We start from the raw sequence: 25,052 nt of genomic DNA, 5'->3' as shown, positions 1-25,052 counted from the left end.
ATAAAACTAATATCACGGATGTCAATTTTAGATACCAATTAGGTTATTTTAAGATCGTTTTAATTCATACAAGGGGTACAAAATCGTATAAACTAAAATGATCCAAAAATATCCTTCGTGCTATGAACTAAATCAGTCTAAAAATAACTTAATTGGTACTGACCTTCGTGTTCGGTTATTTCGTTGTACATTAAAATTTGGTAATTTTTTTTAACACTACCCTATCATTTTATACTATATCAAATCCTGACTCAACTTATTTTAACACAAGTAATATCCACAAGTGTACAGGGCTAGTGTAGCAATTAGCAAGCAAGAGTATCGTATCTCACAAAGACAAATTTGTACCAACTTAACTACCACGAACAAATGTTAACTGTTATCTAGACAAACGGGGAATGTTTGGGTTGTTCTAACCCTAATAAAAACATATAATAACAAGAAAACAAATAAGAACAAGTGAACAAATTGTGAAAATATGATATGGAGAAAATGTAGAACTCAAGGATCCGATGCACAATTACAAGCTCTTATCCAATCCATTTGCGTTACTTTTTGTATCCCTAGAGTTATTAAGTCGATCACAATTATAGATTAAACCTCGTCCCGAGTGAGAAACTTGTAGAGTAGGTGCTAGAATTGAAGTCCCCAGTAATCCTAAAACCCCTAACTTCCAAAAGAACGATGAGATCAAAGACCTCACTCAAAACCTCAACTCTCCCGAGTTCTATTGTTAAGGTGTGAATTATTCTTATTTTCAGATTAATTATTTCATCTCTCGATTAATCTAATTAATCCTACAAAATCAAGTGGTGATCACGCAATTGAAAGGAATAAACCCAAGAATAATCAAATAACTACAAGAGTAAGGTAAGAACGAAATTGATTGAATAAAAACTATGAAATTAGTGCATCATCACCAAGAATTCTACAAAAAAGTGTTTAGCTACTCATGTTCATGGAGGATCCGAGTTTAACACAAAGTATTCCATCAAAAGCAGGAGAAATAGATACTAAGAACTCATGTGGAATGAATCTAAATAATCTTAGTTGTAGATAGCAAGAGTTTTGATGCAAAATTGATAAAATACCAGATATAAAGAAAGAAAAAATGATGGAAGAGAACGGCATACTATTTTTTGGTGGACGGAGGCAGTGATTTGATCCTCTCCGATAGAGTACGACGATGGGATGCGCAATCCAATAACCAGTGGCGGATCCAGGGGGCAGGAGGGGGTAACCGCCCCTCCTCGGCGATCCGCTGCCATGAATCCGGACGTGATTTTTCTACTGTCGCCCCCCAATAGCTTCCGACGTCGCCCCTCCATCCTCCGTTGGCTTCCGATAAATTTTATTTCGCTCCTTCCATTTTAGGATCTGGATCTGCAACCACTACCAATAGCTTCCGACGTCGCCCCTCCATTCTCCGTTGGCTTCCGATAAATTTTATTTCGCCTCAACTGTTTTAGGATCTGGATCTGCCACCACTACCAATAACGCCACCACTAAAACTTGATAGGATGGATGATACAAACAAACACTCCAAGCACTATTTTTATTGATAATTAATCTTCAATTTCATTCATAATGATGAGACCTTTGTATAGACAAAGGAAAATTTAAATTTAGAAAATATATACAAGTATAAAAAAAAAGCTTAAAGCATGGAAACAAAATCAGGTCAAATCTTTACCATCTATTTATCCTTTATATTAGGAGATATATTGGATATCAAATCAACTATTAAGAAAAGATAATTACTACTACTACTACTAAAATACACATAAACCCTAACTTTTATCATTATTCACCATCACATTTTTAGGGCACATGATTTTCACGAATCAGTTTGCATTATCTTCAATTTTTGGCCCACTCCCATAGCCCCATGTCATTAAAACATATTACAGATTTACATCTTTTAATTTGATCTTGAAATGAAACGTCTAGTATTTTTTATTAGGAAGAATCTCACCAGAAATAAATCGTATGATAACTAAGGTAAATAAAAACAATTATGGAAACGCTTTGAAAATTAAGAAATAAAAATAATACACTTCTAAGTCGTTGACTGGCAAATCTTTAATCAAAGGTCAGTGAATCTATCATTAACTTTGGTATGAATCCATTTCAAATGTTTAGGTAAATTTTAAGAAGTAATAATAATAATATCTGATTAAATTCATAATAATTAAAACTCTGAAGCCCAACTAAACTTTATCTACACAATTGGATGTTTGGGCCAACTGCTCCACCTTTGAATTTCTGTAAAAAGTAATGGGCTGGGCCTTAACAGAAAATAGCCCAATACTTATCTTTGCCGCCAAGCCCAACTAAACTTTATCTACCCAACTCCTCTTCTTCACCACACTCTCTATCCTCACTCACCAACGGTAACAAACTCCGGCGACGCCGATGTTCACCCAAATTCAACCACGGATTCACTCAGCAATACCTCCGTTTCCGGCGAGTTATTCTCTACCCCGTCGCCAGCCCCTTCTCCATCGCCGTGGTCCTCGCTTTTCCTTTTCCCGCCTCCGAATTCTCAATTGCTCAAAGCTCGCAAATGAAAGCGGAAACCCTAGTTCTAGCGAAATAAGTGAGAATCACAGCCTCAGTGGAGACGATGGAGTGAGGAGAGCTTATCCGTTTCACGAAATCGAGCCTAAGTGGCAGCTTTACTGGGAGGAGGAGAAGACTTTTCGGACGCCCGATGAAATTGATACTTCCAAGCCCAAATTCTACGTTCTCGACATGTTTCCTTATCCCAGGTCCCTTTCTCTCTCATCTCAGCTGCGTGTTGAGGCTGAATTTAAGTTTTTGACGTGTTATATGATCCCAGCTCAGTTGTCTTTCTCATTGTCTAATGCCTAATTAACCACAAAACAGCAAAGCAACATTTCTACCGTGCTGAGAAAATAACTGATCATTTGAATGCTGAAATAGTTTCAATGGTGTTAGCTGAATCTGCAATTGAGCACTTGTGGTTTGAAGTCATTTATTTGGCTTGAAAATCAATCAGTAGATTTGTAATTTCGTTGTTTCAGCGGGGCTGGTTTACATGTGGGGCATCCTCTTGGTTATACTGCTACGGATATCCTTGCTAGACTTAAACGGATGCAAGGTTTCAATGTGTTGCATCCAATGGGTTGGGATGCGTTTGGTTTACCTGCAGAGCAGTACGCAATCGAGGTACTTTCTCCTTTCCCGATATGATTTTTTTTTTCAAGTAACCTCCTTGGCGGTCTCTCCTGTTCTCCTCTCAATTTCACAGCTTCTTGTTGACAGACAGGGACGCACCCAAATATTACAACGTTCAGAAACATTGATCGATTCCGCTCTCAGGTCAACAACCTATCCTTCTCAGATGAATGTTGATTGATGAATTATGAATATAGTAATCCTTTTTCAAGACTAAAAAATCTATCAAGATTTTGAAACATGTTAGCGTGAAAATCACTTCATTTAGTTGATTACCGATCTGATCTATTCAGTTGGTTCAGTTCTTGTTATACTGACATCAGTATCTGCATGCAGCTTAAATTATTGGGCTTCTCATATGACTGGGATCGTGAAATTTCTACGACTGAGCCCGATTATTACAAATGGACGCAGTGGATATTTCTGCAGCTCCTAAAGAGAGGATTGGCGTATCAGGTATGGAGTTCTCTTGAAAATAATCTCAATCACTTCATTACATCAGCATGTACGGTGATGTTCTAAGCAATTTGTAACGCAGGCTGAAGTTCCTGTGAACTGGTGCCCTGCTCTGGGAACAGTTTTGGCAAATGAAGAAGTTGTGGATGGAGTTAGCGAGCGTGGGGGACATCCAGTTGTTCGAAAAGTACGTTGTAGAATCTAATAATTTATTGTTTTCTGCAATATTTTTCGTGCACAACTTTTTGGCTACATTCCTTGTTTTCATTAGTTGGATGGTTTTATGATTTTACAGTTCATTGTTTATTACCGAGCAGCCTATGCGGCAATGGATGCTGAAGATTACTGCATATGCTGACCGTCTACTTGAAGATTTAGATGGCCTCGACTGGCCTGAAAGTGTTAAGGAAATGCAAAGGAACTGGATAGGGAGATCAGAAGGGGCAGAGCTGCAATTCAGTGCCATGGATAGTGATGATTTGGAAAGTGACATTAAAATTACTGTTTACACCACGAGGCCTGATACGATATTTGGTGCAACGTACATCTTCTATTTTTATAATGCCTCATTTCCTGTTATCTTTTGCAACAACTACGGTTGCTGACTACTTTTCTCTGACTTGTTAGTTACTTAGTCCTGGCTCCTGAACATGTGCTATTGCCAGCCATTGTATCTGATTCCCAAAGAGAAATTGTACGTCTCCATTATGTCATGTACTTATGAAATCTGAGGTCAGTAGTCATTATGAAAGAAATAATTTTTATTGCAGGTCGAAGAGTACACGGAACTTGCCTCCAGAAAGAGTGATCTGGAGAGGACTGAACTCCAAAAGGAAAAAACTGGAGTCTTTAGTGGTAGCTATGCAAGAAATCCAGCTAATGGATTAGCTATTCCAATTTGGGTAGCTGACTATGTTTTGGGAAGGTAACTGATTGTTCCTTGTTCTCTGATTTCCCTTGAAAAGAATTTTTAGTTCACAACTTTAGTGCCCTTTGACTATGAAGGAGGTGTATCTATGAAGAAAAACAATTGTTCAACAAGAACTTCTGTTGATTTTGTGATTGTTTGAATTCTACTCCATATGACAGCTATGGAACAGGAGCAATCATGGCTGTACCTGCGCATGACACACGAGACCATGAGTTTGCTTTGAAGTACAATATTCCAGTCTGTGGGGTTGTGACTCCGGAAAATGGAAGTTTCAGTTACCTTGAGAAGGCTTACACCGGGGATGGAACGATGATAAATTCATCAAGTCCAACATCAGGACTTGACATTAATGATCTACCTAACAAAGATGCTGCTTCTAAGGTCATTGAGTGGGTTGAGAAAACTGGATGTGGAATGAAAAAGGTACTTTTCCTGCATTCTGGATGTGGACGTTCTCTTTAACTACATTGCTTGATGTCAGGGACTTTGTTTTGTTTGCACTTGAGTTTCACAATGGACAGGTTTACAAATTGTGCAACTTTATATTTCCTATAGGTGAACTATAAATTAAGGGACTGGCTATTTGCTCGGCAGCGTTATTGGGGAGAGCCTATCCCTGTAATATTTCTAGATGGTACAGGTGAATGTGTTCCAGTTTCTGAATCTGAGCTTCCTCTTACCCTTCCCGAGCTGGATGATTTTACTCCAACTGGGACTGGAGAGCCACCATTGGCTAAGGCCCTTTCCTGGGTATGTTTATTTTCTTCCAAGAGTTCAAGCGGGTCAAAGTTATGGAGAGATGTCCCTCTGATGTGATATAGCTAGATGAGTTGCATTATAGCAATTTGTCAGATTTCCACATCATTAGGATCCATTACCCCAACTTGGTATCTTTTTCTTTCTGTAATATTTCTTCATGAAACATACTGATGGATGGTGTTTCTCAGGTGCAAACAGTTGACCCTATCTCTGGGAAGTCAGCCCAGCGGGAAACAAACACTATGCCTCAGTGGGCTGGTTCTTGCTGGTGCGACTTATTTTTATAGTTAACTTGTATAAATATTTTCTAAATCTGGTTTGGGAAGGAAGCATGAATTAACATTATATGAATCATTTTGGTGCAATCCATAACTCATTTTTACTGCATTTGCAATTTCCAAAAAAGTGAGCATAATGAATGATATCCAAATTAGTTTTCATGCTTCATAAAGGGCTCATTAATATTTAGTTATCTTATCAAAATCCAGGTACTACCTGAGGTTCATGGACCCTAGAAATCCAAATGCATTGGTTGACAAGGAAAAAGAAAAGTAAGTTTAGCTTGCACATATTGGTAGTCCAATATGAATTGTGTTCATTTTATACTTCATGCTTGGATATTTTCCGTCCCTCTTAACATTTATTCTTCTTTGCAGGTATTGGAGCCCTGTTGATGTGTATGTTGGCGGTGCTGAACACGCAGTTCTTCACTTACTGTATGCTAGATTCTGGCACAAGGTACACTTGTTCTACTGCAGCGTCTGCCTTTTTTATGCGAGAACAATCATTTCCCCTCTGGTTTCTTACTATTATAGTATGTGAATAATGTTGTTCTCCATACTAAGAATTTATAGTTGTCTGTATCCAGGCTAAGGCCTGTAACTTCAAAGCTTAGAATGCCTTAACTTGGAATATTCTGTACCATCACCTTGTGGTTGAAAAGGGCTTATTTTCAGTCAGTGAGTCAACTTTGTGGATTAAGTCTAGCAAACATCGGAAATCTGAAATAGTTGGGAATAATAAGTTTTATGCTCCTTCTTCTTCAGCTTTAACACAATTATGTCACCCAAAATATGAGATGGTCTGCTTGCTAGTTGCGTTATTCGTTAGATGTAATGTCAGTCATAATAGTTGGAAGCTAGTAATTCTGTAGTTCTTTAATTGATGGTTTTTATGTAATAATGACATTTTACTTTGTTCAGGTTCTTTATGATGTTGGAGTCGTCTCAACGAAAGAACCTTTTCAATGTGTCATAAACCAGGGAATTATTCTTGGAGAAGTAAGCATATATTTGCTTAATCCTTGTTTAATAATATTACAGTTGTGCCAATATATAATTGCTTGTGTGGCAGGTTCAATACATAGCTTTCAGGGATTCAGATGGAAACCTAGTTTCTGCTGATTCTGTTGAAGAAATGGGGGACATCAGTCAAGAACTTGTACCTGAGGGGAAGGCATGTCACACCTGTGTGCTTAAACCTCTCTCTTTACTTCTGCTGGAATTATACAAATTACAACATACTACTAGTATATATCAGTAATTTATACTACTATTTTTTTAATATTTTTCCAAATTAAATGTTTGCAAAGCCATAATTTTATGATATGTCATATATGTACTGAAATAGGTAACAAAATCTGGTGATTATTTCGTGCTGAAAGACAATCCTGATATTCGCTTGATTGGCCGTGCTCACAAGATGAGTAAGAGTAGGGGAAATGTTGTTAACCCAGATGATGTCGTCTCACAATATGGTGCAGATTCTCTTCGTTTATATGAAATGTTCATGGGTCCATTCAGGTTCTTTCCCCTTTTCCTATTTTTATAATCTCTGTTATAATCATATTTCAGTCATCATTTATTCAGCAGTAAGAATATATCACTTGTATCTGTTTCATTATTTTAGTATTTATTTACTTCCATATTGCACTCATAGAGATTCAAAAACATGGAGTACAAGTGGTATTGATGGTGTTCATCGCTTTCTAGCAAGAGTTTGGAGATTGGTTGTTGGTTCACCATCACTTGATGGTAAATACAATGTGGGAACAGTGGATCTCGATGGAGAGCCTTCTCTCGAACAGCTTCGTTGTCTTCATAGATGCATTAGTAAGGTAATTACTATTTAGGTTGTAAACGTTGTTTATCTTAGCCACTTTTTGATCCTTTTGTCCAACAATCATGCAATATAATGGGTGAAATTGTGTACATTTCAGTGATATCACAGTAGCTCTTCTCTTAAGTTCTTTTTCGGTTATGAAGTTTTTACAATAGTTTGTTAGAATAGTTGAAATCTTTGGTTTACAAAGACAACTGCATTTTAGAGTATACTCTTGAAACTCTTGAAATGGTAGTTCTTATCTCTTCTCCGTGTATATGAAACATGTCCGGCATCACAATTAGCTCACCGTAATAAGCTACTGTTTATTATGACAGGTGACAGAAGAAGTTGAAGGAACAAGATTTAACACTGGAATTTCTGCAATGATGGAATTCATTAATGCAGCATATAAGGTAGTCATATCCCTATCTGCACTGAACCTCCCATCTCTCTCTCTCCACACACACACACACATGCATGCATACAAGACTTCTATTTTTGCTTGTGGTTTGAGCACTCACACATCTTCCTATTCTACACTTGTTAGATGCCTTCTTAAATACATTGTGTTTTTTGGACTGAACATGGGATGATGATAGGATGTTTTCACGGAGATAAATGGTTTATCATTCATCATTATTCAACTAGAACTGATGCTGATGTATTAATAGAGTGCTCATTTATGTTTTTGCTTTGTTTTTATAGTGGGACAAACTTCCGAGACCAGTCATCGAACAATTTGTTTTATTGCTATCGCCTTATGCGCCTCACATGTCTGAGGAGCTATGGTCTCGCCTTGGACACTCCACTTCACTGGCTTATGAGCCTTACCCCACGGTATGAGTTTCCAACCTAATTAAATCTTATTGTCATGTTGTGATCCCAGAAAATTAATAGATGTATTAAACTTGCAAAAAATGCTGATTGCTTAGATTCCTTTATATCCATTAATCAAACAAAGCGAAGGTTTTGAACAACTATATAAGTAGTAGCCACATTGCGTGTGTGGAGGCGGTTGGTGATGTCTAGCTATTGCAGGTGAACCCTGAATACTTGAAAGAGTCAACGGTGGTCTTACCCGTCCAAATCAATGGGAAGACAAGGGGCACCGTTCAGGTCGAGAAACAATGCACCGAGGAAGATGCTTTTGGACTAGCTTCATCGGATCCCAAACTTTCTAAGTTTCTGGATGGGAAAACAATCAAGAAGAGAATTTTTGTTCCTGGTAAGATTTTGAATATTATTGTAGACACGCAGAGCGCCAAAGTGGCTCAAAGATAGCTCCTTTGGCAAGCAGATTCGAGTCTGTGTGTATAAATAATATGGTGAAATCAATGAAGTGGGCATTGGTGGCCTCTTCAAATTTGGCTTCTTAGTTGATGATTTTGTAGACTTTATATTGAATGGTTAGCTGATTATTCTGTACAGACAAAATTCATTCAGATAATACAGATGCTATTTGCTATTGTGTTTTCTTATTTTCAAGGCTTTTCGTTTTTAAATTTTGTTTCTTTTGATGCCATTTTTTGACATTATCTGTCATTGAATCAATGGGTGTTGTTATTGTATAGAGATTTGAGATAACATGTGGCTGTAAGGGGTGGGTCGATACGATATATCGTATCGAAAACGTTGTATTGTGTATCGTATCGAAAATATCGATATGAAAGAATTTCATATCGCTATCATATCGAAAGTTTCGATATATCGAATTTCGATATAAAAAAATTTCATATCGTTATCGTATCGATATTTCGATATATCGTAACGAAATTCGATATATCGTTAAATATCGATATATATCGAAAATTTCGATATATATCGAAAATAAAATATCGATATATAGCGAAAATATCGATATATCGAAAATTTTTCATATAAAACGATATATCGCGATATAAGGAAATTCATATTGTTATCGTATCGAAAACTTACGCTACGATATCTTATCGAAAACTTACGAGTATCGAAAATTACGATATATCGAAAATTCGATAATTTTTCTATATTTTTCAATACGATACGAGCGATATATCATTTTTTGGGTATTTTTCCCCAGCCATAGGCTATATATTGTTAGAGAAAGATTAGGTTTGGAACATGCATGGAGCTCCTTGATTTTGACCAACTTTCATCAACTATTTCAAACACAATATTTTGGTCAAACATGTACTAATATTAATATTGACTTTTAGCCAAAGTTGGGGACTCGTGGCCTATAGATTATGAATTCAAATTTCAGCGAAACCTTTTGTGTTGCAAAACAGTGGTTTGTGAATTCGAAACACTATAATGTAAATCAACATCAAATATATCTTGATTTGATGATAATTTAAATCAACATCAAATAGGGTTATAGTCAATGCCGAACTAATTTCTAGTTTCGAACTGTCGAACCCATCATTGTTAGTTAGCTTTAGGTCATTTTATAAAATCCTAATTTGAAAAATACGGATGTCATTTTAGATTACTTTAAGTCATGCTTACTATCATGACCTAAAAACAGACTAAAAGTAACCTCCGTATTGTCTAAAAACGACCTTCGTAGTGTGGTTTTGTGTTCTGCAATAAGATTGAGTTCGCATATTTCACAACTTACATCACATGTGTAAAATTAAACATGTTTTAAGCTAATATTGAATACATTTCTTGAATGACGGACAAAATCGAATAAATGTCCTAGTTATAATTTTAGGTTGCCACATCTATAATTTTTTCTAAAAATCGAAATGGTGAGCACCAAATGGAAAATTACCTAAATTGTAAGACATTTTTGAGTAAACGCTAATGAAACAACATCCACCATTTAGCCATAAAATAGATAATATCTTCTGAATAAATTTTACTACATAACATAAAAAGTGGTCTCGTACATCTCCAAAAAAACTCATATTTTATCCTACAGTTAACCATGTCTATATTTAACGGTTTCTTAAAAAATACTCCCTCCGTCCACGATTAAAAGTCTCATTTCTAAATGACACGGGTTTTAAGAAATGTTAAGAAAAGTGGGTGGAAGAAAGTTAGTGGAATAGGGACCCCACTTGTATATATTAATTTTAAATGATATGTGAGTGGAATGAGTTAGTGGAATGTGGGGTCTCTTTACCATTTATGATAATTATGAACCGGGACTCTTATTCGTGGACGGACAAAAATGGAAAAACGGGACTCTTATTCGTGGACGGAGGGAGTAACAGTTAACCATGTTTTGAGTTTTGACTGGATTGATGATCTATATATGGAGCAAACATAATAATGCACTAATTTTATACTTTAAAACATGATTTGCCGTTAATTTATATTCAACCATTAAATAAATATGGACAAAAAAGATAAATGTATATCACCAAAAATATATTTTGAGCAAGCAGACCAAAAAGTCAACATCGGATTAACAGTATTCTATTTTAACATCAAATCAATTGAGGTGTTAACAGTGGGCTAAAATGCGCAGGCGGCACGACGTCGTTCGACCTGTCCCCTCCGCTTAGCAAAGAAGAACAAAAGTAAGCATCTCCCATTCCCAACTAACTGAATCACCCTTCCCTTTCAAACCAAACTCTTTCCTTTTCAATCCCTTCAATTGATTTATTTTCTCAACTCCATCGATCGCGCTCTCCAGTTACAATGCACATGTACTTCTCTCTCTCCCTCTCCGCAGCTCACCTTCCGTGAATTCAATTCACTGCTAATTTGTTGATTTAGCTGCTGATTTTTCTATTTTAAACAACAGGAAGAGAAAGAAGTGGAAGCGGTAGGGTTGGGATTAAGCAATTTGTTTGTGTATGTGAGCGATGACGAAGAAGGCACAGGCGTCGATGAAGCCGGGGCTGTCGATGCGCCACGTGCTGTGTTTCGGGTGGAAGCTGGTGATTCTAGTCTCCGTCGCGCTTTGCGTCTTCGCTTATCTCAGAATCCAGCAGTATTCGCAGTCCACGGCTGCTCTGCCGCGGAAATCTCGCTCTCTCGCCTTCGATTTCAGCGCCAATCCTAAGATCGCGTTCCTGTTTCTCGTTCGGAGGAACTTGCCCCTTGATTTCCTCTGGGAGAGCTTTTTTGAGGTTGGTGCAATTTTCAATTCATTCGGTTATCTAAGTAGGATTTTAGGAGGAGATTTGGTCTTGCTCGTTATAACATGTCGATGTGGCCTGATATTTTTCTCAGATATGATTATATTTGCATCTGATTTGAGGTTTTCTGCAGAATGTTGATAGGGCAAATTTTTCAATATATATACATTCTGAGCCAAATTTTGTGTTTGATGAATCTACAACAAGATCGGCCATCTTTTTCGGCCGGCAACTGAGAAAAAACATTAAGGTAATATCAGCATTTTATGTTGTTTGGATATGGAGATGTATGTGGAAATAAGATTAAAATATAGATTGAAAGTTTATGAACTATTCAAATCCTATAGATTTCGTGCAGAATTAGTCTGTTGTGTTTCGAAGTTTGTCTGAGTATCCTTGATGACTCTAGAATGTGTGACCTGGAGGAGACATAACATAACCTACAGCTGCTGATTGAAATGGTTTTTTTCCTAGACACATTAGATTGATATTAAGGGTGATGGTGTAGGTAGCCTGGGGAGAAGCAAGTATGATTCAAGCTGAGAGGATACTTTTTGAAGAAGCCCTTCAGGATCCTGCAAATCAAAGATTTATACTTCTATCCGACAGGTCATCTTCATTACAGTCCTAGAACAGGGTTCATGTCAAATAGAGTTTTTTCACTTTATGCATATTCTTTTGGTTAGACGTAATATGGTGCAGTAATATCCCCTGGTTGAAACAAATCTTAATTGGATAAGCTGGTAAAAATACCAATGTGTGATTGAAGTTCTGAATATGAGTGTTATATTGAGGTATTTGTGCCCTTACAGTATAATCAGATTTGATCCATAGCTTTGTGGGTTACTAAAACATAGAACAAGTAGGAATGCTATGATACAGCATTGGACAGAGGGGAATTAACTCTTTAACTCATTTATGGGATATGATTGCTTACACTCAAGGTTTTGGTAAGATTGGTGTTTATAATTTGTAACCAAAATTAGGATCAATTTCTTTTAGTTTAGCATCTTGGTGGGCCTTAAGCTCCTTAATTCCTATAAGAAAAAGGCATGATTTCTCTGTGTCCTTTCACTATATTTACTTTGTAAATATTGTTTTAAGTATCCCAATATACTTTTGTTTATCAACCCCCTCACACCCCACGGCTATAAAAGTGGAGATGTCAAGGACTAAAGGAAATAGAGTAAGTGCATGGGGCTGAACTTTACATATCAAAGTATAGGCAACAAAATTCAGAAAAGGTTGCAGTAAACAGGGTTAGAATTGCATTTTGCCTATCATGCATATTGAATTTTGGATGTCATTAAATGGATATCAACACCTAATTTTCAGAATTACTGTATGCAGTCTGTGCCAAAATTTATTCTTCATATTGAATAATGCATATATGTATCCATTAATATTTTCTGCATAGATGCTACTTATAAATTGATAGTTTTCTGACTTTAGATGTATCAATTTGAACAGCTGTGTCCCTCTGTACAACTTCAGCTATATCTACCACTATCTCATGGGTTCTCCAAGAAGTTTTGTGGACAGGTGGTTAATAAAGTTGAAACAGGGTTCATTGAATTTCATACTGTCTTGACTACTTGCTTAAGAATATACTCCATATATATAGTGGGCTATTAAAAGACATTAAATATATAGGGTAGCTAACTTTGAGTTTCCTTTGACAGCTTTCTTGACAAAAACGATGTTCGCTACAATCCAAAGATGTCACCAGCAATACCAAAGCAGAAATGGCGGAAAGGATCACAGGTTAATATCTTGTTTCATGGTAGTATTGCTCTTTTCTCATTGTCAGATAAACCGACTGCTCTTAACTTAATCAGATCATAAAGTATCCTTGACACGTTTGGTGCCCTCATGCCTTTGATGTCACACTCATACATAGAAGAAAATAAAATTTTAAAGATCTTAATACCAACTTGCTTGTGTAAGTCAACGTGAGCTTCTTTGGAATCATAGCGGACCAGTTGTGTCATGCAATATGATTACGCATTGCTTTGCCAACCTAAAAATATCCACAAAATCCATCTACTACTTGGTAATTGGGCTTTTTGTTATGAAAGGGGTGGTAAACTTATTAAAAAATTATCAATATATATTGCTCTATATGAATCTAATTGGTATCTACTTTAGTGGGTCACGTTAATCCGAAGACATGCTGAAGAAGTTGTTGATGATGAAATCGTTTTTCCCATCTTCAAGAAGTTCTGTAAGGTACTTCTATTTTGCATGTATATTTGTTTGCTTTGATGATTAAAAAATTGATAAACTTTAAAAAGTGCATCTTGTTGCAGAGGCGTCCGCCAGTTGATGCAAGTAAGGGCAGGAAGAATCTTGTAAGTTACTTTTCTGGCCAATCCGATGTGAATATACTCATAAACCCTGAAAATACCAAATTTGTTTTCTGATAGAGGATTATTATTGCCTGTAGTCTTGAACTTTGTTCTTCAGTATGTGCTGCATCTTCAATTTTTATCATTGGCGTCATATTGGTTGACCATTTAATATTGATTTGGATGCAGAAGCTTCAGAAACAGCACAACTGTATACCAGATGAACACTACGTGCAGACATTACTCGCAGTATGCAAAAGAACTTTTATAATGCATATACCACCACCACACCCACATCTGGTCAAATCTTCAAAGTATACTCTCATCTTTCCATTTTTGGTTTGTAGATGAAAGATCTTGAAACTGAACTCGAAAGAAGAACAGTTACCTACACTGTATGGAACCAATCCACAACAAACACAGATAATGGCGGTTGGCATCCTTTCACCTTTAGCTACGCAAATGCAGGATCAGAACAAATAAAAAAAATAAAGGTTTGTTTGTTTCATCTCAGGGTGTTCCCTATACAAGGCGTTCTTCTGTATTTATGTTTTGTGGCATGCGTGTTTTCAGGATATCGACCACGTATACTATGAAACAGAATACAGGACAGAGTGGTGCAGTAACAATTCCACATCTGTTCCCTGTTTTTTATTCGCAAGGAAATTTTCTCAAGGAGCTGCAATGCGCCTTTTGAGTCAAGGAGTAGTCGGTAACTTTGATGTGTCTGCATTACTGGATGCAACACCCTGATTTTTGGCCTGGATATGATAACTAACTTTCACATAGGGTGATAAAATGTCTCAAACAGTTTTGCTTACTTTACATTCAGTTGGAGGCACAATACTATGCTACATTTATATATAGATATGTTATATAGAGAGAGAAAGAGAGGCAGAGAGATATCCTAGAGCAGTAAAACCAGTTAGAATAGGCTACTTGTTAGAGATTGATACCTCTTTCAGTGTAGAAGAAACAAGTAATGTATGATGTGCAGTCCTCGATTCAGTTTTAGTATAATACTCCTTCCGTCCCAAACTACTTGCACCATTTTTTTAGGCACGAGAATTCAAGAACTGATGTTTAAATGTAAAGTTGGGTAAGAATAAAGTATGAAAGATAATAAAGTAGAAGAGAGAATAAAGTTTTTGCTAAGTAAATGTGCAATGTGCAAGTGACTTATGAGGTCATCTTTAACTATATACACTAAATTTAAACTCATTTTTGAGTATATGTCATATAAGGAGTTTTGCTCCAACCATTTATATCAAATTCAAATTTTATAGTACTACCATTTTTTAGTATACGTCTCCAAAATATACAGTAGTATCTTATTTGATTTTGTACCATAGAAAAATTCAAATGAGTTTGAGTTTGAGTTTGAGTTTGGGTTTGATATATACTTGGAGAAGTTTTCTACGCCAAATATGAGTTTTAGTGTGTGGTTAGAGATTATATGAGCATCATATTATTGCATCATTTTGACTATATAGATAATTCTATGTTCGCAACCGAGTGTTTAAAGTGATGCGAAATTAGATTTGAGCAAATTTTGAATTAGGCGAGATTCTAAAAATGATTATAGCTATTATATTTTATGAAAAAAATCATAGTGCATTGAAAAAAATCAAAATTTAAATTACCAACTAGCCAATTTTTTATTCTTCCTTTTCTTATACACCCATAGGCCATAACTTCTCTTTAATGCATCAAAATTTATTTATTCACCTATTTTAGTCATATACCCATCACCTCTTATTAATGCAACAAAGTTGACACGGAATATTAGTTACTAGTTGTCATTTGTATAATATTTTATCTAGTGTGTGAATGTGTTTGCCTCCTTTGTTTTCCACCATTTTATTTTATTACTGTATATTTTATTATTTCCCACTACCAGAGAATGTCTGGCATTGTGAACCCCAGAATTTGAAAAACATCTATGGACTATGACAAGATATGATTGTTCTGCAACATAAATTTGGAAGAAAAGAAAAGGAGACTGAATTCAACAATCTGATATTAACATAATACTAGTACTACTTATTAAAAAATACTACTAATTCAGAATGATAACAAACAAAATTAACATTTGATATTAATAGGAGTGAAATAAGAAATGAAGAATATATGCAGCTGGCAAAGATCAACCCAGATTGATTGATGATTCTATACAGTCGATGAAGCCCCACTTGCTCGGAGGGAACTTTTCCCATCTCCACCATGTGTAAAATGTATGTATATCTACCGAGCTTCTTATCAATTTCACACCTTCGTCTTTGTCTTCTTCGTCCACCAAAACTATACACTCACAGGTCTCTGCCGGATCTTCATTACATCTCACACATTCCACTGTCAACGCGTTTGTTCCAAAACCCAACCACAAAAAAGATGCTTCGTTTACACAGGGATCACGTCTGCACTTTGACTTTCGTCACAAGTCAAAGTAAGGCCTTCTATGTATGTGGGGAGAAGACAGCATGGCCAGCGACACCCGGTTGATATGGGCTCAGAAGGTGGGACGATCATGAGCACGTTGTCTAGTCGTTGAACCACGCCCATAACACTCACGGTACTTCCTTCTTTTATATATCTGCAGAATCAAATGTACGCGAACTTGTTTCCACATGTTTTCAAAAGCAAAATACAATTTTCGTGGGAAGTATTATAACGCAACGAGGTATCTCACTCACCCTTCTTTGAGCCGCATTAGACGGTCATCACTTGACTGGCCTCGTTCAGAAAGCCAACGTAGAAAGTTTGGAGACAGTTTGCTGGAGTCCTTGGTGACATCAACTACTGTTTTTGATTTAACAAAAGGGGCAACTTTAGCACCATAGCCTGCTTTCACAAGAGCTCTTAAACCAGACTGAAAATCCGATATATAAAAATCCGCAACATGCCTCTGTTAACACAAGAAGCAAAAGACACTAAATTACTTAAATGGGAAAACTGTATAGTCAATATAAACACAGCAATGTAAGCCATAAAGAGACTGATAAATCTCGATTGCATGCATTATGCAACAACTGGATGACAATGAAAGGTCAAAATCTTCACATAACGAATGAATAAAGAAGATAAGACATCAAGCATAGCAAAAACTTGAACATGTGAAGAGGGTTGAATACAAAGTGACTCATTAACAAAGATGAACCTTGTGATTTTTTTGAGTTAGTGAAGCAGTTAGTACTAACCTCTGAGTATGTGCATCCCCAAGAGAACCATCTTTGTTTGGCATTAGCTGGTTTTACACCACAACCTCTGTACTCATATAGTTCCGAGGATGCATATACACATCTTTGTACCTTCTGAAAAGAAGTTTCAAGGGGTATGCTGCCACAAGTGACGACCTGCCAAAAACCAATCAACATGCGATAAGTACAGGTATTTTGAAAGTGGATGATTACTTAGGCACTTGTGGCTTCTACAATTCTTTTCAGCTATGTTTCCCGTACCCGGAATCAGGAATACTATGCGCAAAAATGCTCATTTTAGCATCCCTAAAATCCTAAACTTCCAAAAAGCAGAATGATTCACACCAACCCTCTATTCTCCTCTTTTTCTTTATAAAAGATCAATAATGGTACTTTATTTACCCGTGGTGACTCCAACCCCCAATCTATTGGTAGGAGGGGAACTCCTCTACCAACTAAAAAAACAGGCTTCATCATCTACACCAACCCTCTAGTTTTCCATCCTTAAAACACTCTCGAAGTGGAGAGAGGTTGAGCTCCAAAAGCACATAGAAAGATGTAGCGCAGTCCTGTGCAAGATCACAATAGAATTTGTTCCCAAACATGCTTCATAGTTACATATATCACTGTAAAGCTGAGAGTGATATAAATTCGCCTCAATTACGATATAGGTAACATTGCTGCTTGCAACATCTGAACAAATAAATTGTGCAGAGGAGCATTGCCTCATCGTCCACTCGTCAAATTATTCTACACTCTCAAGTAAAAATACCCATTCCCATCGACTCCAAAGAACTCAAACCTCCACTTCCATGCCCACATCACTATTATTCTACATACTTATCAGTTATTACAACCCTAAAAAGATTTTATCAGGTCAAATTCAACCACTATTATAATCCTAATTGCTGGTTTCACATCCAATCCTCCAGTAGTCAAACTGGTCCCAAGATATATAGTATTAAAATAATCTATACTACATATTTATATAGAGAGAGAATTCCGCCGAGTGCAATAACTGATGATGAAGTTTGGAAGAAAAGGGTTATGATTTGGCGTAATTAAATATTTTAAAAATACTGCAAAATTCCCCAAACAATTTGGCATTATTCATACATAAAAACAAAATCGTAATTACCCCGGTGACCTTGACGAACTGCCCATCGACGGCGCCCCTGAGCTCCGCATCGGGAAACTTCTTCAAAAACCCCAAAACGCCGCGATTCCGATAGGCGTAATTCCACACGAAAATCACGACAATCAGCACCACCACGGCCACCACCGCCACCAGAATCACCGGCTTCTTCACCGACGCCATGAGAAACACCCCCACCACCAGCCCCATCACCACCACCACCAAAAACATCCACATTGCCACCCTCGAAACCCTAAACCCTAATTTCACCCCCTCGCCCAAGCTCGTCACCGCGGAGCCGTACGAAGCCTTTTTGAACGAGCTCGCCGCCGCGGAAGCGGAATCAAGCTGCCCCGACCTCCGATTCGAGCCCATTGGGCCCGAGGTGATGAGTCCAGTGGGCTGAATCGGCGTAATCGGGCCGGAGAAGGAAGAGGACGATGATTTTTTGCTGATTGGGCCCGAATTCTTCCCGGAATTAGGGCCGGATCTAGCGGATCCGCTGTTGTGGCGCGAGGGGAGCTTCGGGGGGGCGGGCTGGTGGTGGTCGGCGCTGGAGAGGTCGACGCCGTACATTCTGCCGAGCTCGCCGGATTTTTTGACGTCGCCGCCGGTGTAGGGGACGGCGCGGGAGCCCATTGTGGGCTGGCGCTCCTTGAGCTGCTGCTCGGGCCGGCCCGAGACCATGAGGCCGTTGCTGAGCTGGTGCGACCCGCTTCGGACGCTCATTTTTTTCTCCTTGGTTTGTTGAGAGAGAGAGAGAGAGAGATAGGGAAAAGGTTTTGTAGGTGTGGAAGGAGTGAGAGAGAGAGTGTGTGATGAGATGGTAGTGGAGAAGGCCAGTGGTGCAATTACCAAAAGGGGTATGTTGTGGACGTGGAATGACTGGTTTGCCCTTTGTCTCTGTCTTAGGAACAGTTCGCTCTGGTGATTTGCTGTCATGCTCTGTGTTTGTGTACTTGTGTTGGATTCTCCAATTTCTTATTTTCCACATATTATACCATCCTTCCCATTAAAATATTTTTTTTATTCTGATCAAATCAGTTAAAATAACAATTTATATAGTATTATACTATAAAAAACTTATCTTATCTCTAATATAATGAGTTTGATTTTGTACTAACAATTTTACTGGTTTTTCTTTCTGAATTTGAATATCTATTGTGGTTGAATTTACATGTAAATCCTAATAATTTATTTATAAATTGTATACTCCATTAAATAAGTATTACAAAAATTAAATATTGTTATGTACTCCATGCAAGAGACTAAGAGCATTAGAGCATCTCCATCCGTGCTCTTAAATAAGAGCATGGAGGTGGACCCGAACCCACTTTTACTCATTGTCCTTGGGCAAGATCACAACACCCACATCTATGCTCTTCCGCAAGGACAAGCTCAAGGATCCCACCATTCTATTATTCAATTTAAATATTTCAATTACTAAAGACATTTCTATAATATAAAAATACATCAAAAAATAAAAATTATATAATTAAAATCCTAAAAAATAAAAATTACATAATTAAAATACTAGAAAATAAAAAAATACATAAATAAAATCCTACAAATTAAAAATTACACAATTTTTAATGTTGAAATGGGAGTATTTATAGATGAAAATGTGAATTTTGGAAAAAAAAATTGAAAAAAAAGTTAAAAGTGTGTAGAAAACGGATATAATTTATTGGGAAGTGGGAAAATATTTTTTTTTTAATTTAAAAACGATTTGTTAAATTAAATTCAAATTTTCTATTTAAAAAAAAAAGAATTTTCAATGGCTAAGGCGTAGGCCAATCACAGCCCGCCACGTCGACCTGCTCAGCGGCACGGACATGCTCTTAGCTAAGAGCACCGCCCTGCCGCTGGCAAGGACGGACAAGCTGCATTGGCGGACTAGCGGTGTCCCCGCCGCTGGCACGGACGGACGGGGCACCGCTGCGGATGCTCTTAGCAAAGGTTGGGCCCTCCCACAGAGTCCTCCAATTCCACATCAGCATTTGTCCAAATAGTCTATCTTCCTGCAATGGAAGGGCCCTCCCATAGGTTCCTCCCATTCCATTTCATTTCCACATCATCACCATTTTATTTTAATTTTTTAACACTTCTATATTTAATATGTTATCAAATTAAATAAATAAGAACCAAAAATATTAATACGCAAATCTTGGTTGTATTACAAAATTGGAAAATAGAATACAACGAGAAGCAAATTTTACATAAAACTAAAAATAAAAATAAAGCATCAGTGCCTACATTTATAGGTTGGTATGGAAAAGTGAAGAATGATAAGTTATATTTATAATGGAAGAAATGGAACAAAAAACAAAATAAAAAAAAATTAGGCGAGAGGGCCGACCGGCGGCCCTTCCTCCACAATGGAGGGCCCTTCTCATCGGCTAGGGCCGATATATCGGCCATATGGGGGAGAGAGGGAGGGGGCGCACGGCGGCCCCTTTTCCAATATGGTGGGGCGATGAAGGCCGATGAGGAAGGCCCTCCATTCCTAATGCTCTAGCAACATTCTCTATTGTGCATTCTACCACATGGATTCAAACTTTCTCTTTCTACGTGTCCACTTAAGTTATCAATTGCACAATAAAATTCATATCAGTCCCAACAATATCTATTTTTGGGGACGGTGTGGTATTAATGTTTATCAATACTTCATCTGTTAGTCATTAATGAGTAAAAGTCAAAATTGTTCATGTACATATGCTCATTTTACGATTTTGGTCATATACTTTATCTTTTGAATTTTTTCATTATGGACATTTCAACGCGGATCACAATTGGTCCTACACTAACAATTCCGTCAAATTTTACACGGTTTTAACCCGATTTTGATGGTTTTAACAGTCCCATTCGGGTTTAAGCCAATTAAAAATCGGTCAAAATCGGGTTAAAACCGTTTAAAAATTGACGGAATTGTTAGTGTAGGACCAATTGTGATCCGAGTTGAAATGTTCAGGATGCAAAAATTCAAAAGATAAAGTATATGAGCAAAAACCATTTTTGCCTTTACTCGTACTCCCTCCGTCCGCGAATAGGAGTCCCGGTTGGCCATTTTCATCCGTCCGCCATTAGGAGTCCCGGTTAGACATTTTATCTTGGGAGTATAAAAAATGACCCCACTTTTCCCTTAATTTAGAAGCTGTAATTAATTTTAATCCACTTTGATTGCAAAAAATAATATAAATGGGTCCCACATTCCACTATCACACACTTAAATTATTACACTCAAACTTTTCTTAAAACCCGCACCCAACTCAACTGGGACTCCTATTCGCGGACGGATGGAGTAATTAATTGACTTGGTTTGATTCTGTCTCATATTTTAAGAAATGTAATGAAAAATAAGTATTAAATGATAGTGAAGATGGGTCATATTTTTATGTACTACTTTCTCCGTCGCATAAAATGTGTCTTAATCTTCTTTTAAGTCTGTCTCACTAAAGATGTCACATTTTTATTTTTAGAAAAAAAATTCTCTCAAATTAATGTGTCATCTTTATTTAACACACAAAACAAAAACCTCATTGAATCACGTGTCATCCACAAATGTGACATTTTTTATAGAACAAGAGAATACTTATTATGTCCCATAAAAATACACTTCACTTTTGTCATTTTTTATTATCCTTAAAAAATATTTTTTGAAAACTTTTTTATCTTTAATGTGGTGGACTCTTTCTTTATTAATAACCTTCAATCACTTTTTTATATATATATATTTATCTTATTTTACCAAATATTTATTAAAATTTGTGATATTTAAAATGTGAATAAGATAAAGGGGTGGAATATAAGATTATTTATAAGAGTATTAAAAAACAAACAGGTCAAATATTTAGAATTTAGATGGACGAAAATGAAAAATTGGTAGTATGATAAATGGCCAATGGACATAGCACTATAAAAAAATACTCCTACTTGTTAATTGTCTTGTGGAGTTTCTAATTATGGATTTGGTGTTTTATTCTACACTACTCCGTATATTAAAAACGGCAACTCTTTATTAAATGGAAGAGTAGTTGCGTCGCGATTAATTCTGCATTTAAAATGCTAACACTTTTTAAAATGAAAAGTTGGAGGAGGAAATGACTGAAGCCTCTGTAATAAACCACTTGGGCGAAAAAAAATTTATCATGTTTATTTATTAAGTTTTGTTATTTTTAAAAATTTCATTCTTATTGTGTTCATATTAATTCATCAAATTATGTCAATTGCACAATTAAGCTTATATAGTGTGTATTATATATTCAGTCCATTCGATTTTCGAAGGAATAAATGAACATAAGATATCAAACATGTTTGTGCTAAAAGATTTCAACAATTTCCATGATTTTTAAATGGCCAGAAACTATATTGAACGATAAATTTCACCTAAATGCAATAATATTAATATAATCTAATAGTTACAACTCCGAGATCTTGATAAATGATATTCATATCAAGATAAACATTTACATAATTTGTATACGTAGAAACAAATTACTGATATTTTTGTTAATACTCCACCAAGTGAACACTGATATTAATTAAATTGAAGATATTTTATAAATAAAATATAAATTTGGAATTGATATTAATGAAAAATAGTAAAAGCTGTGATGTGTTGGATTGGACTTGTTAATCGATTTTTTGACTATCCAAAAAGGAAATAAGAATGCTTGATTTTTGGATTATTTAGAATGCATAGAATTATAATTGAATAAATAAACTTTAATATGCGAATGAATTTCTTGATAAGTGTCGGTAGCACTAAACATTGGTGTGTGAGTGGGTCCTACAAGAAAATGAAATTCCATTGGCTGATTGAAACATCAGATTTTGTGACCAAGAAAATAACTGAAATTTATTATCTTAATTTGGAAGATGCATGAATAGACTACCCATCTCCATTTCTGGGATTATGGAGGGACCTATTTAACTTGTCCAACCTAATGACTCTATATATAATAGCAGGAGTAATATATAGGTTGATTCCATGGTTATATTTTATCTATTTTATTGTTTGGGGAATAATAGCAGGTAGGGTTTTGATAGAGCATAAATTGTCAGAAATAATAAATTGCCTAAATACGAACAAAAATGATACTATGGTATTAAAAAAAAGATACTCTTAAGAGCATCATGTTGTAATAATAATAAAGTCATTCACGCTTCATGGGATGAAATAGTGACGAGGAGAAAACGAAGGGAATATCAAGCAAATGAAAGAAAGTATCAATATTATCAATCGACCGATAATAACAATATTATCAATAGACGGACAACCTTCCTCAAGTAATCCACGACATGATAACGTACATTTCCGCTTTCATTGTCATTCATATTTGGCTTGTATTGCATGAGAATCATTAACTTGAGTTTAAGAGGTTTTGAAGTGAGTTTTCAAAAAGAAGGTTTGCTTGCACCCTACCACCAAAAATCAATACTTGATCTCAATCCATTTTAAGAGATATTACTTCCTTTTGTCTCATTTTAAATAGAATATTTATTTTAGAGTGAAAAAAATAAAATAGAATAAAATAAAAATAATAATTTTTTCTTTCTTAAAATTTGTCGATTTAAGTTTGACATAAAAAAATGAAAATGTGTTAATCGGCATTTATTGATCAAACATATTGTTATCTCGGGTACAATTTATTAATTCTATCATCAATATCCACAACTTACATCAAAATAGAATCCTTAATTACGGAAAAGAATTGAGTTCGCGCGATATATTTATATGATGTTGTGTATATATGTTCTATACTTCTATTCGTGAAAAAAGAAGATGAATTAATTACTACTCCGTTAATTAATAGTAGGAATATTATGTTTTAAAAAAGTCAGTGACTTGGGTAGGTGGCCTTTTGCTTTCTTAAGCTAATCTCATAAATAATCATAATTTTGTCTTAATGCATGGCAACTCAATCATGGTACGTTACACAAAGTCACTTCTTATAAGATTGCTTACGTCAATATTTTATCAATCATTGTCTCCAATTTTTAAATTAAACCTAGCTAGAGTATGTATTTTAAGATTAGCAATTAATGATGAAGGGGGTAGGTTGCCCATACTAATACTAATACTATAATGAGGAACAAACGATACTAGATAACTAGCTAGTAGTAGTAGTAGTATTTAAACTTACTAGTATTTGAATAGTATATGATAGATTCGGATATGGGGTCATAAAATTTATACCGACATGATTAATTTGTCCCGTTGAAATTTAATAAATAGATAAATAATTCGGAAATAGGCTCGTGTCTATTTTATTTTAAGAAAGTCAAGTTAGTATTTGTAAATTGTAATTTACATGGGAACTTTACGAAACTACTGAAATACAAACATAAGTATTCGTATTTTAGTTGGATACATTATTTAATTTTGAGAAAGGGAAGGAGTTTGCAACACATGATTTTCTATTGTGGTTAATATCTATTGATTTGATAAATGGTTTAAATAAAATAATTTTTAGAGATGATCTAAACAGAGTATTTTTAGAATTGAATATAAGGAATTGAATGAAAGTGAGAACGCAATTGGAAATAGCATAAGCGATCACACAAATTATTTGAAAAATATATTCCTGATATATAAAATTAGGGCTCGTTTGGTAGGGCGTATAAACCCTTACAGCCTCGAAAAGGGGATTTAGTCTGTGGTTATCTCCGACTGTCCACAGTTTGGTAGAAGGTGATTTAATCGGCCGACCCGGCACTAATTTTCCGGATCTCGTGGAATTTCATACAAGATTTGCGGATCGTAGCATTGCACTATCTCACAGAACTTGAGGTATTATATTTTCTCAAAATCTCCGTCTTCGTTCTTTGCCTCTACATACCCAATTT

At 36.0% G+C, this 25,052-nt stretch overlaps 3 protein-coding genes across 4 annotated transcripts; 2 read left to right on the top strand and 1 right to left on the bottom strand.

Moving 5' to 3' along the window:
- The first annotated feature begins 2,372 nt into the window (after nucleotides 1–2,372).
- EMB2369 (tRNA synthetase class I (I, L, M and V) family protein) lies at nucleotides 2,373–8,928 on the top strand. Its single transcript, XM_089065914.1, has 20 exons — nucleotides 2,373–2,771; nucleotides 3,048–3,192; nucleotides 3,289–3,345; nucleotides 3,538–3,657; nucleotides 3,740–3,844; nucleotides 3,975–4,198; nucleotides 4,285–4,351; nucleotides 4,428–4,582; nucleotides 4,747–5,011; nucleotides 5,144–5,338; nucleotides 5,536–5,615; nucleotides 5,836–5,898; nucleotides 6,004–6,085; nucleotides 6,550–6,627; nucleotides 6,701–6,802; nucleotides 6,977–7,149; nucleotides 7,286–7,463; nucleotides 7,786–7,863; nucleotides 8,156–8,287; nucleotides 8,489–8,928. The coding sequence occupies exons 1-20, from the start codon at nucleotides 2,416–2,418 to the stop codon at nucleotides 8,729–8,731; spliced, it is 2,898 nt and encodes a 965-aa protein (XP_088922040.1). The 5' UTR covers nucleotides 2,373–2,415; the 3' UTR covers nucleotides 8,732–8,928.
- A 1,953-nt stretch (nucleotides 8,929–10,881) lies between these two features.
- On the top strand, nucleotides 10,882–14,909 carry LOC148931685 (glycosyltransferase BC10-like). Of its 2 annotated transcripts, none has more exons than XM_089063860.1 (11): nucleotides 10,882–10,959; nucleotides 11,187–11,514; nucleotides 11,657–11,773; nucleotides 12,032–12,132; nucleotides 12,994–13,065; nucleotides 13,206–13,287; nucleotides 13,672–13,752; nucleotides 13,833–13,874; nucleotides 14,061–14,120; nucleotides 14,219–14,365; nucleotides 14,445–14,909. In XM_089063860.1, exons 2-11 carry the CDS (start codon nucleotides 11,248–11,250, stop codon nucleotides 14,622–14,624), a joined length of 1,149 nt encoding a protein of 382 aa, XP_088919986.1. In that variant the 5' UTR covers nucleotides 10,882–10,959; nucleotides 11,187–11,247; the 3' UTR covers nucleotides 14,625–14,909. The 2 variants fall into 2 exon arrangements, with proteins under 2 accessions (XP_088919986.1, XP_088919985.1); XM_089063859.1 differs by having other exon boundaries at nucleotides 10,952–11,088.
- A 925-nt stretch (nucleotides 14,910–15,834) lies between these two features.
- Nucleotides 15,835–18,996, bottom strand: LOC148931684 (protein SHOU4-like). Its single transcript, XM_089066136.1, has 4 exons — nucleotides 18,207–18,996; nucleotides 17,069–17,224; nucleotides 16,565–16,776; nucleotides 15,835–16,464 (listed from the first exon to the last, which is right to left on the bottom strand). The coding sequence occupies exons 1-4, from the start codon at nucleotides 18,930–18,932 to the stop codon at nucleotides 16,272–16,274; spliced, it is 1,287 nt and encodes a 428-aa protein (XP_088922262.1). The 5' UTR covers nucleotides 18,933–18,996; the 3' UTR covers nucleotides 15,835–16,271.
- Between the last annotated feature and the right edge of the window lie 6,056 nt (nucleotides 18,997–25,052).

This window comes from Salvia hispanica, chromosome 2 (genome assembly GCF_029641045.1).
Source record: "Salvia hispanica isolate PSC_SH4W2 chromosome 2, Shi_PSC_v1, whole genome shotgun sequence".
NCBI classification, from domain to species: Eukaryota; Viridiplantae; Streptophyta; class Magnoliopsida; order Lamiales; family Lamiaceae; genus Salvia; species Salvia hispanica.
The sequence above is the reverse complement of the archived record's forward strand: the minus strand, read 5'-3'. Positions and strand labels throughout refer to the sequence as shown.

What these genes read in the sequence shown, in the direction of transcription:
- LOC148931685 (XM_089063860.1), top strand. Translation starts at nt 11,248, where the DNA reads ATGACGAAGAAGGCACAGGCGTCGATGAAGCCGGGGCTGTCGATGCGC. An exon ending in AATGGCGGAAAGGATCACAG is followed by an intron (nt 13,288 to 13,671) that starts GTTAATATCTTG and finishes TATCTACTTTAG; the next exon opens with TGGGTCACGTTAATCCGAAG. An exon ending in TCTTCAAGAAGTTCTGTAAG is followed by an intron (nt 13,753 to 13,832) that starts GTACTTCTATTT and finishes ATCTTGTTGCAG; the next exon opens with AGGCGTCCGCCAGTTGATGC.
- EMB2369 (XM_089065914.1), top strand. Translation starts at nt 2,416, where the DNA reads ATGTTCACCCAAATTCAACCACGGATTCACTCAGCAATACCTCCGTTT. An exon ending in GACATCCAGTTGTTCGAAAA is followed by an intron (nt 3,845 to 3,974) that starts GTACGTTGTAGA and finishes ATTACCGAGCAG; the next exon opens with CCTATGCGGCAATGGATGCT. An exon ending in ATGCTAGATTCTGGCACAAG is followed by an intron (nt 6,086 to 6,549) that starts GTACACTTGTTC and finishes TACTTTGTTCAG; the next exon opens with GTTCTTTATGATGTTGGAGT.
- LOC148931684 (XM_089066136.1), bottom strand. Translation starts at nt 18,932, where the DNA reads ATGAGCGTCCGAAGCGGGTCGCACCAGCTCAGCAACGGCCTCATGGTC. An exon ending in GGGGATGCACATACTCAGAG is followed by an intron (nt 16,777 to 17,068) that starts GTTAGTACTAAC and finishes TTGTGTTAACAG; the next exon opens with AGGCATGTTGCGGATTTTTA. An exon ending in CTAATGCGGCTCAAAGAAGG is followed by an intron (nt 16,465 to 16,564) that starts GTGAGTGAGATA and finishes TTGATTCTGCAG; the next exon opens with ATATATAAAAGAAGGAAGTA.